The sequence below is a fragment of the Bison bison genome, unplaced genomic scaffold, assembly GCF_000754665.1.
Source record: "Bison bison bison isolate TAMUID 2011002044 unplaced genomic scaffold, Bison_UMD1.0 scf7180017864530, whole genome shotgun sequence".
Classification (NCBI taxonomy): domain Eukaryota; kingdom Metazoa; phylum Chordata; class Mammalia; order Artiodactyla; family Bovidae; genus Bison; species Bison bison.
This window is the reverse complement of record NW_011495080.1, coordinates 13,358,481-13,371,636: the sequence shown is the minus strand read 5'-3', so window position 1 is coordinate 13,371,636 and position 13,156 is coordinate 13,358,481. Positions and strand designations below refer to the sequence as shown.

Sequence of the window (13,156 nt, the reverse complement as noted above, 5' to 3'; positions counted from 1 at the left end):
CTTTTCCAGTGAGTCAACTCTTCACATGAGGTGGCCAAAGTATTGGAGTTTCAGCTTTAGCATCAGTGCTTCCAATGAACACCCAGGACTGATCTCCTTTAGGATGGACTGGTTGGATCTCCTTGCAGTCTAAGGGACTCTCAAGAGTCTTCTCCAACACCACAGTTCAAAAGTATCAATTCTTCGGTGCTCAGCTTTCTTCACAGTCCAACTCTCACATCCATACATGACCCCTGGAAAAACCATAGCCTTGATGAGACAGACCTTTGTTGGCAACGTAATGTCTCTGCTTTTGAATATGCTATCAAGGTTGATCATAACTTTTCTTCCAAGGAGTAAGCCTTTTTTAATTTCATGGCTGCAGTCACCATCTGCAGTGATTTTGGAGCCCCCCAAAATAAAATCAGCCACTGTTTCCACTGTTTCCCCATCTATTTCCCATGAAGTGATGGGACCAGATGCCATGATCTTCGTTTTCTGAATGTTGAGCTTTAAGCCAACTTTTTCACTCTCTGTTTTCACTTTCATCAAGAGGCTTTTTAGTTCCTCTTCACTTTCTGCCATAAGGGTGGCGTCATCTGCATATCTGAAGTTATTGATATTTCTCCCGGCAATCTTGAAAGATGTCAAGTATTATTTGGCCCTTTATCAGACTGCTGGCTGGTGCTTTATTTGAATAGTTTTAAACAAAGCCTAACAGTAAACAGGCTCTCCTCCTGCCCTCCTCTGCATCTTGACATCTCTGGTTCTGTTCCACTGATGCTTCTTTGATTGTCTGCCTGACACCTTCATCCAAAGCTTTCAGGAAAGGTTAGAGACAGCTTGTTTTAGATGGGGGTTGCTCCATGTAGCAGTAAGAATTTTCTCTCCATTGAGATCCTGCTGTTGTTAGAGATACCAAACAGTTTTTGTTGTGTGTTAGTTGCTCAGTTGTAACTCTTTGCGACCCCATGGACTGTAGCATGCCAGGCTCCTCTGTCCATGGAATTCCCTAGGCAAGAATATTGGAGTGGGTTGCCATTCCCTTCTCTAGGGGACCTTCCTAACTCAGGGATCTAACCTGAGTCTTCTGCACTGCAGGTGGATTTTTTATCATCTGAGCCACCAGTAAAGCCCACAAAAGAGTTAAGAGTTTTAGATAATTTCCTTTTTGGTGGTAGTTAAAAGACATTTAAAAGAACTTTTCACAGAGCAACTCAGTTCTCTAAAGCAGGGGTCCCCAACCTCCTGGATCTTATGCCTGATGATCTGAGGTGGAGCTGATGTAATAATAATAGAAATAAAGTGCACAATAAATGTAAGGCACTTGAATCATCCCAAAACCATCTCCCCAGCCCTGGTCTGTGAAAAAAAAAATTGTCTTCCATGAAACCAGTCCCTGGTGCCAAAAAGTTTGGGAACTGTTGCCGTAAGGAGTCTGTGATATCTCACGTACTGGAAGGCTACATTTCAAGCAGGTTTAGCATTAAGCTGGTGATTTAAATAGGCAAAAGGCCCTGTATCCTATACTAATCCCAGAGCCGTGCGATGCCCTCCATCACCACGTGACATTAGTGAGAAAGGCGACAGGCGATGCCACACATCTAACTTCATCATCCAGTCCTGCTATCTGAAGACACTCAGGACTTGTCTGCCAGTAATGAGTCAACAACTGTTTTCCAGTGACCATGAGAACAGCCATTTCCTATAGTTGACTAGGAGTGGGAGCAAAGAGAAAAGATATACAAGACAAAAAAGTTAAGGCTTTATTCCCCTCAGAAAATGAATAGTCCTGGTGAGAATACAAAATACAAAAATGTAAAGAACTTGCAAAACTAATACAAAATGATTGTAAATTCAGTTGGAAAACACCGGGTAAGCTGAGATACTCAAGGATTAAGAGGGTCAGAGAGGAACTGAAGAATTCACCAAAGGCTTCCACAGGAGGAGTGGCTGGAGCCAGGCTTGGGGCTGTGGAGACCATGAGTGAAACAGCTGGGAGGGCCTTGTGAATGAAGTGAGATAAGACATAAGACATAAAAGCACAGAAGGGAGAAAAATGAAGCCTAACACAGAATGGGTAATCTAATTCATCTAATTAGAATAAAGACACCAGGGACTTCCCTGATGGTACTACGGTTGAGACTTCGCCTTCCAATGCAGAGTGTACAGGTTCGATCCCTGGTCAGCAAGCTAAGACCCCACATGCCTCGTAGTCAAAAAACTAAACCATAAAGCAGAATCAATATTATAACAAATTCAATAGAGACTTTAAAACTGTTCCCATCAGAATAAAGACTCTCCATAAAGAAAATGGTTAGTTCTAAGAATAAAGCAGAGCCTAAATTATCTTAAGTTCATTTATTAGCTCATTCATTCATTTTTTCATTCTTTCAACACATGTTTAGAGTCCATGTACCTTGAGATACTGCTTTCCTAGTCTCTGAAGTTAGACTAGTTCTCTATTCTTATTACATTACATTCTAGGAGGAAGAGATAGACAATAACCAATAAGCAATAAATTTTTTAAAATGCCATCTGAGTCTATTTGGTGAATAGGATCCCAAGCCCATATGTCGAGCTTTTAAGGTTGCTAAGATACCCTGGTATGAGAGACATACTTAGCGAAGTGCTATTACTATCTCATGGACATCCTCCAAACATCATCACTGTTCTCCCCTTTCTGTATCAAGGTTATAGTAGGGCCACTGGTACAGAACAATAAGCAATAAAGTCATGATGCCATTGAGTTCATGTGCCGTCTGTCCGCAGGTCAGGGACCTTGACTGTCAGCATGTATAGAGCTGTCCTTAAGGCTTGAACAATAAGAAGAGGCAAAGCAAGAATCAACTGTGTTTTGGAAATTGCTCACAGAATACTATTTGTGACTTTCCCCCCTTGATAAGACACTGGACAATGTAAAATTTTGCATAGATGATACATTTTGGCTTGAAAAGTTCTATGGCTCAAAATACTTTCCTGTGATTATCAGCCAGCTGTAGAACTGGCTTCCCAGGTGGCGCTAGTGGTCAAGAATCTGCTTGCCAATGCAGAGACGAAATGTTCCAATGCCAGTAAGAAACATGGGTTCAACCCCTGGGTCAGGAAGATCCCCTGGGGAAGGAAACCCACTCCAGTACTCTTGCCTGGAGAATGCCATGGAAAGAGGAGCCTGGTGGGCTACAGTCCATGGGGTCGCAGAGTCAGACATGATGGAGCAACTTAGCACGCAGCAGCTGTTAGAACTGTTTTGATGTGCATACTTACTAAACTTTCTCTTTATAAAGTAAAGCAATTGATCCAACTGTAATGGGAGACACATACTCCTCTAATTTGATATCTGAAAGAAATAAGACAATGAGAAATAAGCTACATTTTTGTGTTTGTCTTCAGAGGAGCTGGGCCAGTCAATGGCAGTGGTTTGTAATAGAACAGTGCTAGGGAAGAAATGGGGAATCTATAGGAGGGCTGATCTCTGGTCTGGCCATGGAGTTAAAATGACCCAAATTTTAACTGTTCAAATGATGCTGAGACCCAGTCAGACCTTAGAACTTTCCCTGTAAAACAAGGCAAAAGAAAATGTGAACCAAATAGTAGCTGCATAAAATTTCATGAATATCATGGGTATGGTATCCCTATTCTTTCTGAAGGAGAGTAACCAAATTCTGAGGTCCTTCCACTTTGGGAGAGGATTGAAGACTAGATGGTAAAAGATGTCATATCTGTTTCTCCTCATTTTTTATCTAAAATACTAAATAACTTGGCCACTTTTTGTTTAACTTTCTGGTGTTAAAAAATGCTCGACCAAGTTCGGGAATCCCACAGGCTATAAGCCCTTTGGTGCAAATGAAGAAAAATGCTGCTTCCTTGGGGTGTGCATAGCGGCCTGCCAGCGGGCACAGCTCATGTGGGGGAGGTTTGGCTGGATTTTATCAGCCAGGAGCACTTGTGCAGTATGCAACCTGCACCCCCATTCGTGGTGGCTCTGAGTTGAAACATGGATTAGGGAGACTGAAACAGCCATCAATAAATTAAATAAGTCAGTCCAGAAGTTCTTCTGTTTTGACTGTTTTCTTCAAAAGCAAGAAGTCAGTTTTAATTCGGCTTTGTGTTTGCCAGTTCCCACATTTAAACCTCACTGGATAAAGCAGGTCCTTACCACTCCCTTACATTAGCACTTCAGCATCCTTAACTGCATTAGGAATGCCTTTCTGCCAAGGTGTGAGAAAGGATCTTTCTACAGCCAGGAACACAGGTAGCTCAAGTCCATAAATGTGGATTTCTGGGAGCATCCAGAGAGCCACATGATCTATCAAACCCATCTGGTCAGTAAGGAAGTTCTTCAAGCGCTTAAGGCCATTTTTATCGGATTAATCCTCTCCTCTATTGAAGTTCTGGACTTCTGAAAGCTGTTCACTTCATTGTGAGACTGCTGCTGCTGCTACTAAGTCGCTTCAGTCATGTCCGACTCTGTGTGACCCCATAGACGGCAGCCCACCAGGCTCCCCCATCCCTGGGATTCTCCAGGCAAGAGCACTGGAGTGGGTTGCCATTTCCTTCTCCAATGCATGAAAGTGAAAAGTGAAAGTGAAGTCGCTCAGTCATATCCGACTCTTCACAACCCCATGGACTGCAGCCTACCAGGCTCCTCCGTCCATGGGATTTTCCAGGCAAGAGTACTGGAGTGGGGTGCCATTGCCCTCTCTGTCATTGTGAGACTAGACAGTGTTTTCTCAGGGAGAACAGGGCTGAAAGTTGTCCGTGCCTTCTATTTAAAGTTACCTTTGTGTCTTCTCCATGTACACCATCAAACTTCCTGAGGTCAGAGCTAGGTCATTATGTTTGTGACGTTCCATTCTCTCAACTTTAATTCAACAGATGTTCGCTGGGATGCTTCCTTATGCCAAGCACCTTCTAGAGTTGTAGGTGATGCAGAGACGAGTCACATCGAACCCCTCACCTCAAAGAGTATATGTTTTCGTAGAAGGAGTTGAACGCAAATACAGAAATAACTGCAATTCAAGGCAGTCAACTCAAACCACTTTGGGAGTAGAAAGAACTAAATCAGTGAAAAAGCACACACAGAGGACAGAGAATATAGAAAAAGTAAAGGATGTGAAGGACTTCCCAAGTGGCTCAGTGGTAAAGAATCCACCTACCAATGCAGGAGACACAGTTTCCATCCTTGGGTTGGGAAGATCCCCTGGAGAAGGAAATGGAAACCCACTCCAGTATTCCTCCAGGGAAGTCCCAGGGACAGAGAAGCCTGGTGGCCTACAGTCCATAGGATCCAAAAAGAATTGGACACAATTTAGCAACAAAACAGCAAAGAGGAAGGCTAGTTGTTCTTTACTCCTTCCTTTGTCTGTCTTCTCGGAGTTTTAAACTTCTAATGTGTTATGTAGAGTAATGTCTTGAGGAAATGATGGGTCAAATTAGTGTAAATCAGAAATGTAGAAAAATTCATTCTAAGCCCAACTGTAGTCATTACTCAAAAGAAAGTCAAAAGCCAGAAAACACTGACACTTAAAGGGCAGGTAATCAAAGGTTTCAAAAGTTAGAATGGGCATTTTATACATATATAATATAAATTAAATGTTAACTACCTCTGTATCTTTTTAAATGAGGAAAGATGAATGTATTTTTCATTTTGCCTCTTTCATGTTGACTCTATATGCTGTTCTGTGGCTTTTGCTGATAATAAGAAATTTCCTGCTTCAAAATTAAATCCCGTCATGGATGCTAATGATGACCCTGATGAAGACCATCTTACAAGTTATGATGTTCAGCTCAGTATTCAAGAATCTATTGAAGCCGGCAAGACTGTATTTTATCCTGAAAGGTAACATTCAAATTGATGATCCTCAACTAAACTTCATGGCATTAATTTTTTGTAAGATAAAATGAATAATGTTTCCAGACCCCTTTACCTTTTTTTTGTGGCAGGAAATTCAACACCTTTACAAGAACTGCTGTGCACAGGTTTAGCATTCTGATTCTACAAATTCCCATTTCCTGTAAAGTATGAGACTACCTAGATAGGAAATTCCCAGTTCAATTTGGTTGTATAGGATTGCCTATTTCCTCAATTCATATAGAATCAAAAAGGACAGTAAATAATGTGAATGAAATTGTAAACACTGTTTATATGACTAACGTATAGATACATATACAGAACCGGTTGTGCTACTTTCTCAGGCAACCTTTATAAGTAATATATTCCATTTTGCATCTTTAAAATATGAAGAATAATGCTAACTCACCTGCCTATAAGCTTAATGAGTGGGAAAAGAGTTGAAGGCTTTTCTAATATATAGCAAAGTGATATATAAACCAGAATTTTTAATTATCTACTGTTAAAGTGACAGCAGTTAAGAAATTATACATGAAATTGGTGTTTTGTGTTGGCAAGAGTTATAGCATCTAAAACCGCCAAAGTACATTTTTGTTTTTGAGCAGCACACATTATACTTCTGACAAAACTGAACTTTAATTTACCTTTAAATTTGATTATAGTATTTAGAATCCTGTATTCTGAAATTAGTAGTGCTTTTGAAAAGATTTAGTGCTAGAAAATGATTGCTTTTGAGCTTTTAAAAAACAGACATGTTAACATTTATATTTCTGGTCTCTTTCATTCTTCCCTTATCTCCCAGGAAGGCATTCACAACCCTGGAATACCAGTGGATGTTTCTGCTTTAATAGAGTTAAATCAATTTGTTATTCAATACCTAGTCACCTTTGTATAAACACACATCAGAGAATTTCCATGAGGGTTGACAATGACCTCCTGGGTCAGTGATTGGAATTTGTTCAGTAAATGCTTTGCCTATTTTTCACTAGTTTTCACAGTTGATTAAAGACTAACATGCAATGTACAGCATATGCTCCCAAACAAGCAACCATTAATTAGCCATTATTAAATTCAGAGCAAGAAACCTTTATTGAGCATAGAATTTTTAAAGGTGGGAGAAACCTTAGAGATCTTCCTATATAATCTTCTCATTTTACTGATGCAGGAACCACCGTCCAGAGAGGCTGCTGGCCTCCTCAGGTTCACAAAATCACAACATCTGAAAGCAGCTCTTCCGTCTCTGACTCCAGTTATTTACCCCTTTTTCATTGCCTACAATTAATTTCAAAGACAATGTTTTAACCTTCTACTTTTCCATCTTCCCTAATGTTCATAGGTCCAGTGTATCATAAACATACTCTGTATCTGACTTTTAGACATTTACATTTTTAAAGTAGATAACATCAGTTGTGTGCATTTCTTGAAGATCCTGATTATTAAACGCATGTGCAAAAACTGAATAAATGTTTCGGTTCCTTTATATCATGAATACAAATATGGCTTGTATTTCTTTCCCTGGTAGATTTGTACCACTAAGCGATCAGAACAGAAAGCTTGTGGAGGCCATACAGCAAGGTAAATGGATTTATCACCTACAGTAGAATGGACTGGAGATTCCATCTGGCTGAGAGATTTGTTATCAGCCCATGTGTTTATTTTAGGTCACATTCTTGAGCTCCAGGAGTATGTGAAATATAAATATGCTTTGGATGAAGCTGATGAAAAAGGATGGTTTCCATTGCATGAAGCTGTTGTTCAACCCATTCAGCAGATACTTGAAGTTGTCTTGGACGGTAAGAAAATGTAGAATGCCTTTAACCAAACTGAAGCCCAAATGCAGATGTTCTGGAGTATTCCCAATGAACATAATAAGCAAAAAGAAAAAGTAGAATAAAAGGTGATTTGCAATTTGGAAAAGATAGTACTCATGCTTTAAACTGAGTACAAAATTAGCCTATTTTGTGGAGTTCAGGGTTTACCCTTTACATCTTTCTAAAAATATGACCCAGTTTGGTGGGAAGATGTGATTATCACCTAAAAGTTTATATACACCATTAATTAATTGATTTAAGTATAAAATATTTTGCTTTTCAAAGTCAGTTGTAAACTTTCATCTTGAACTGAGTTAATAGTTTCCAAAAGAGTATTATTTTGTACAAGTAATACTTACATTATCTGTCCTTATATTACATTACTTTTTTCATCATGCAAATATGAATAACTGTTGTGGTATATCTACCCAGGGTTAAATATTATTAATAATTTCTACGTTCCAACAGTGTTTTTCACATCCCAGCATCTTGTAAAACACTTTGAGAATGCCCTTCTTGTCAACCTTCAATGTTGCTTCCTAGTGCTGTTGTAAGAGATAATGATAGCTACTGGATAATTAACTATCCAGCTGGTCAGCCAGCTACAAAAAGTTAAAAATAGACAGATAGGACAGATAGTCAGATATAGAAGATGATGTTAAGCATGGTATTTCTTTTGTAACATATTCTGATAGGATACATCATTGATCAAATACTTGTCATTCCCACAGGCACAGACTTCATTTGACAAAAAACAATTTCAGGTTCAATTTAAATAATAATACAAAGGATTAGGGAAGTTGTTTATAATTTATTAAGAAGTGAGAAGTCACAACCCATTATCTTTTTTTGTAAAAAACACCTTGAAACACAGATGTTGGTTTGCTAGCTGTCAACTTGATTAGCAAGCCCATGCTCATCTATTTCTACTCACCATCATTTGCTAGACTTTAATCATTTCTCTTTTTAGTCTTCTTTTTTTCGTCAATTGACTTTGTCCCATCTAGTGTAGATGGTATTGCATCATTCTGTTCTATATGACATCCTTTAAGTAAAGACTTTTAATTTTCCACATGCTTTCATATCTCAGCATCTTATAAGACGCTCTGGGAGTTCAAGACCTCTGATGGAGAAACACCTTTGACTTTGGCAGTCAAAGCTGGTCTGGTGGAAAATGTAAGAACTTTACTAGAGAAAGGAGTGTGGCCAAACACCAAAAATGACAAAGGAGAGACGCCCCTTCTGCTTGGTAAATGACCTATTTTTCCTAGAACTTTTATAATTTGAGACAAATAATATTTATTCAGTATTTAATGTATTGGCTAAAATTATGTGACCTCATCTGTTTCCACTCTCTGACGTCCTTTCCTGACCCCCATCTCACCTGCCATATGATTTTGTTTTCTTGTCCCACCAGGAGGTGAAATGTGAAAGCTCTTTCAGCACCAGTTAATCAGCACCAGTTAATCAGAAACTCCTCTAATGAGGAGTTTTATGAGCCCAGGAGTGTCAGTTTTGAAGGAATAGTTTCTAAGTGGGGTCCGGCCTGTAAGGGATATTGCATTTGTGATCTGTAGCTTAATCAAAGAGGCAGAAAGGGGACTCCGGAGAGAGACATGAGGTACAGAGCAGAATGATGAAACCAAATTTGAAGGCAGGAGATCCAGCAGATTCTGAGCACACAAGTGTGTCCCTGGGGTCACCACTGCAACACATCAAGGGAATGATTGTAAGCATGAAGATGTTGTTTATCTATACACAGCTTCTTCTCAGGCTTGTATATCCTGCTGTTTGTTGACCAATAAGTATTGGCACGTCTATTTGCAGTAGCAGAGTGAGATGAGATTAACTATAGATGACCACAGATAACCTTTCTTTCTCTCAGGGACATAGGTCCAACTCTCACATCCATACATGACTACTGGAAAAGCCATAGCTTTGACTAGACAAACTTTTGTTGGCAAAGTAATGTCTCTGCTTTTTAACATGCTGTCTAGGTTTGTCATAACTTTTCTTCCAAGGAGCAAGCGTGTTTTAATTTCATGGCTGCAGTCATCATCTGCAGTGATTTTGGACCTCTAAAAATAAAGTCTCTCACCATTTCCATTGTTTTCCCATCTATTTGTCATGAAGTGATGGGACCAGATGCCATGATCTTAGTTTTCTGAATGTTGAGCTTTAAGCCGACTTTCTCACTCTCCTCTTTCACTTTCATCAAGAGGCTTTTTAGTTCTTCTTCACTTTCAACCGTAAGGGTGGTGTCATCTGCATATCTGAGGTTATTTCTATTTCTCCCAGCAATCTTGATTCCAGATGGTACTTCATCCAGCCTGGCATTTTTCATGATGTACTCTGCATATAAGTTAAATAAGTAGGGTGACAATATACAGCCTTGACATACTCCTTTCCCAATTTGGAACCAGTCTATTATTCCATGTCCAATTCTAACTGTTGTTTCTGACTTGCATACAGATTTCTCAGGAGGCAGATCAGGTGGTCTGGTATTCCCATCTCTTTAAGAATTTTCCACAGTTTGTTGTGATCTACACAGTCAAAGGCTTTTGCATAGTCAATAAAGTCAATAGAGAAAAATATTAATATGTAAACTTCTGCCACATGGTAGATGCTCAGGAAAGGAGAGATGTTATGAAATAATGCATGTGTGGCAGGAGGAGGGGAAGCAGCCCTGAGATTTTTCACCAGCCATTCCAGCCATTCAGTTCAGTTAAGTTGCCCAGTCATGCCCAACTCTTTGCGACCCCATGGACTGCAGCACACCAGGCCTCCCTGTCCATCACCAACTCCCAGAGATTACTCAAACTCATGTCCATTGAGTTGGTGATGCCATCCAACCATCTCATCCTCTGTCATCCCCTTCTCCTCCTGCCTTAAATCTTTCCCAGCATCAGGGTCTTTTCAAACGAGTCAGTTCTTTGCATCAGGTAGCCAAAGTATTAGAGTTCCAGCTTCAGCATCAGTCCTTATGAATATTCAGAGATCCCAGAGGAAGCCAATAAAGCATCATGAGCTGTGGTCACAGTGAGTCAACACTACCCCAGTGCCTGTCCACAGGGAAATCTCTAGAATTTTAAGAACAGCCTGAATATTGTTAACAGAAAACTTAGATAATTCAAACATCAGTAAAATATTTACAGTTGACAACATTAATTCAGCATCATCAATGCACCCAACATTTATCTAGTTCAGTTCAGTTCAGTCGCTCAGTTGTGTCCGACTGTTTGCTACCCCATGGACTGCAGATTCCTGTCCATCACCGACTCCCAGAGTTGACCCAAACTCGTGTCCATTGAGTTGGTGATGCCATCCAGCCATCTCATCCTCTGTCATCCCCTTCTCCTGCCCTCAATCTTTCCCAGCATCATGGTCTTTTCAAGTGAGTCACCTCTTCACAGTAGGTGGCCAAAGTATTGGAGTTTCAGCTTCAGCCTCAGTCCTTCCAGTGAACACCCAGAACTGATCTCCTTTAGGATGGACTGGTTGGATCTCTTTGCAGTCTCACGATGTTCTCTTTATATAAGTTAAATAAGTCTCTTTATATAAGTTATATAAGTCTCATGATGTTCTCTTTATATAAGTTAAATAAGCAGGGTGACAATATACAGCCTTGACGTACTCCTTTCCTGATTTGGAACCAGTCTAGAAGTCACAGTAAACCAGATTCTATGCTGACTAGCACAGTACAAATGGAATGATCATCTTTCAAAGAATCTAGTGAGAGCCTAGATATAATCGAAATAGAAAACAAGTATTAATAAATGCTATAACAAAGGTGTATATCCAAAGTAAATTGGGGAAATAAGAGAGCAGTGGAATCTGTGAAACTTCCAAAGAAATAGTTGTGACTCATGGGACATAGAGGGGATCAACAACAGGCCTTTGCCCCTGCACATAAATGTTAAATGAATAGTGTTATCACATCTCGGGAGCGTTCTGCTCTGATTTCTTCTTTACTCTTGCCCTATGTGGCAGCTTTTAGCCTTCTCCAATTCAGATTAAATTGGAAAAACTAATTATTATAGTCAGGGTACAGGTAAAGCTTCCATAACAAAACCAGCAAACAAACACAGATACATAAAACAAACAAACCGCAATGACTTCGAAAATAAAGTTCATTCCTCTCTCGCACAACAATTCAGAAGTGAGTGTAGATATCTGATTTGTGATGATCTTATAGTTACTAAGTGTTTTTTGCACACAGACTCCTTCTCAGCCCATCCCTCTAAAGTTGGTGTCACCTTCCTCCAGTAGGACAGTCACATGATTGTCCTGACCAGAGGGTCCCAGCGTGCAGAGGAAGCCAAGGGAACGGTCTGGTACAACAGCTCAGCTCCTCTGCTTTCCACTTTCCCAGAACATGGTGCCATTCACAGCTCAGTTAATTTTACTTTATTTTCTTTCTCACAAATCGGTATATATCCTCTTTACTCCATCTCCTCTCTCAGTCTTCCAATCCTTCTCTAGGTACTGCAGAAGAAAATCTCTATTGGTATGTCATATGAGTCAGATTATCACTGAAAATATTAAGTAAATTATATGGGCAAAACTCATGAAGAGTAGGACATGACTGAGCGACTGAACTGGAACTAGATGGGCAAAACACATATATCCAGAAAGAAAATTACAAAATTTTTTTTAAAGAAAGAAAGTGCCAGCAAACTATAAGGTGTTCAAAAGTGCCTATAACTTATGCAAAATACCCCCTTAAATTCCTTAACTCTTCACCTGAGGCTTGCTGTCCTCTAAGCATATAATGATACATATATTATGTGAAATGTATTCTTTACTTCATAAATTATTTAATTTGTATTTTACTCAGTTACATTTCACACATACTGTACCTTGTTAGTTTTCAGTATTTAGCCAATTATTGGTTAAGGATGTCTTCATGGTTTAGCTTGGAAGAGGGGTTCCCCACGATTTTCATTATTATTTCTATGAGAAATAAAATATATTTTTAGTTCCAAAAGCTGAACTACAAGTAAAGTTTTATTTTTTTTAGTTATTTCAAGTTGAATATGGCTTATATATGCTGTTATTTTCTTGAAGAAAGGCTAGTATCTCTAATCAACATGTTCCCTGAGTCAGACAAAAGGAAAACAGATCATAAAAGAAGAGATTCATTATTTTATTACATTTTTTTTCTAATTAGAAAAAATGGAATAGGAGCAAGAAGATAAATGAGGGCACATTATCTCTTATTTCATTTAAGTTATCGATGTTTGCTTCGCAAGAGCACCAGCTAGGATGAGGTAATTCACTGTAATTAGAGCTGCCAGTGGCAGGTGGGTGATTCAGAGAAAGGCATTTGTCAACAGATTGTGCTTCAGACAGTGAGCAGGAGAAAAACTGAAATTGCTGCAGTGATGGCTTGCTTGCCTCCTAGTGAAATAGACAATTTGTCCTCATCCTCCTTTTCTGCCTTTTGGAGCCATCTCTCTTGCCTTGGCCTCAGAGCCTTTCCACCTTCAGCTTCTTACCTGCCCAAGATGTT

The 13,156-nt window shown here is 39.5% G+C and overlaps 1 protein-coding gene across 1 annotated transcript in view; it reads left to right on the top strand.

The window, feature by feature from the left end:
- ASB15 (ankyrin repeat and SOCS box containing 15) overlaps positions 1 to 13,156 on the top strand; it is a 32,299-nt gene that overhangs the window by 8,407 nt on the left and 10,736 nt on the right. The window contains exons 3-6 of the mRNA XM_010831737.1: positions 5,685 to 5,821; positions 7,356 to 7,408; positions 7,495 to 7,626; positions 8,735 to 8,893. Coding sequence (XP_010830039.1) covers positions 5,715 to 5,821; positions 7,356 to 7,408; positions 7,495 to 7,626; positions 8,735 to 8,893 — 451 coding nt within the window. The 5' untranslated portion in view covers positions 5,685 to 5,714. The remainder of the gene's footprint in view (positions 1 to 5,684; positions 5,822 to 7,355; positions 7,409 to 7,494; positions 7,627 to 8,734; positions 8,894 to 13,156) is intronic.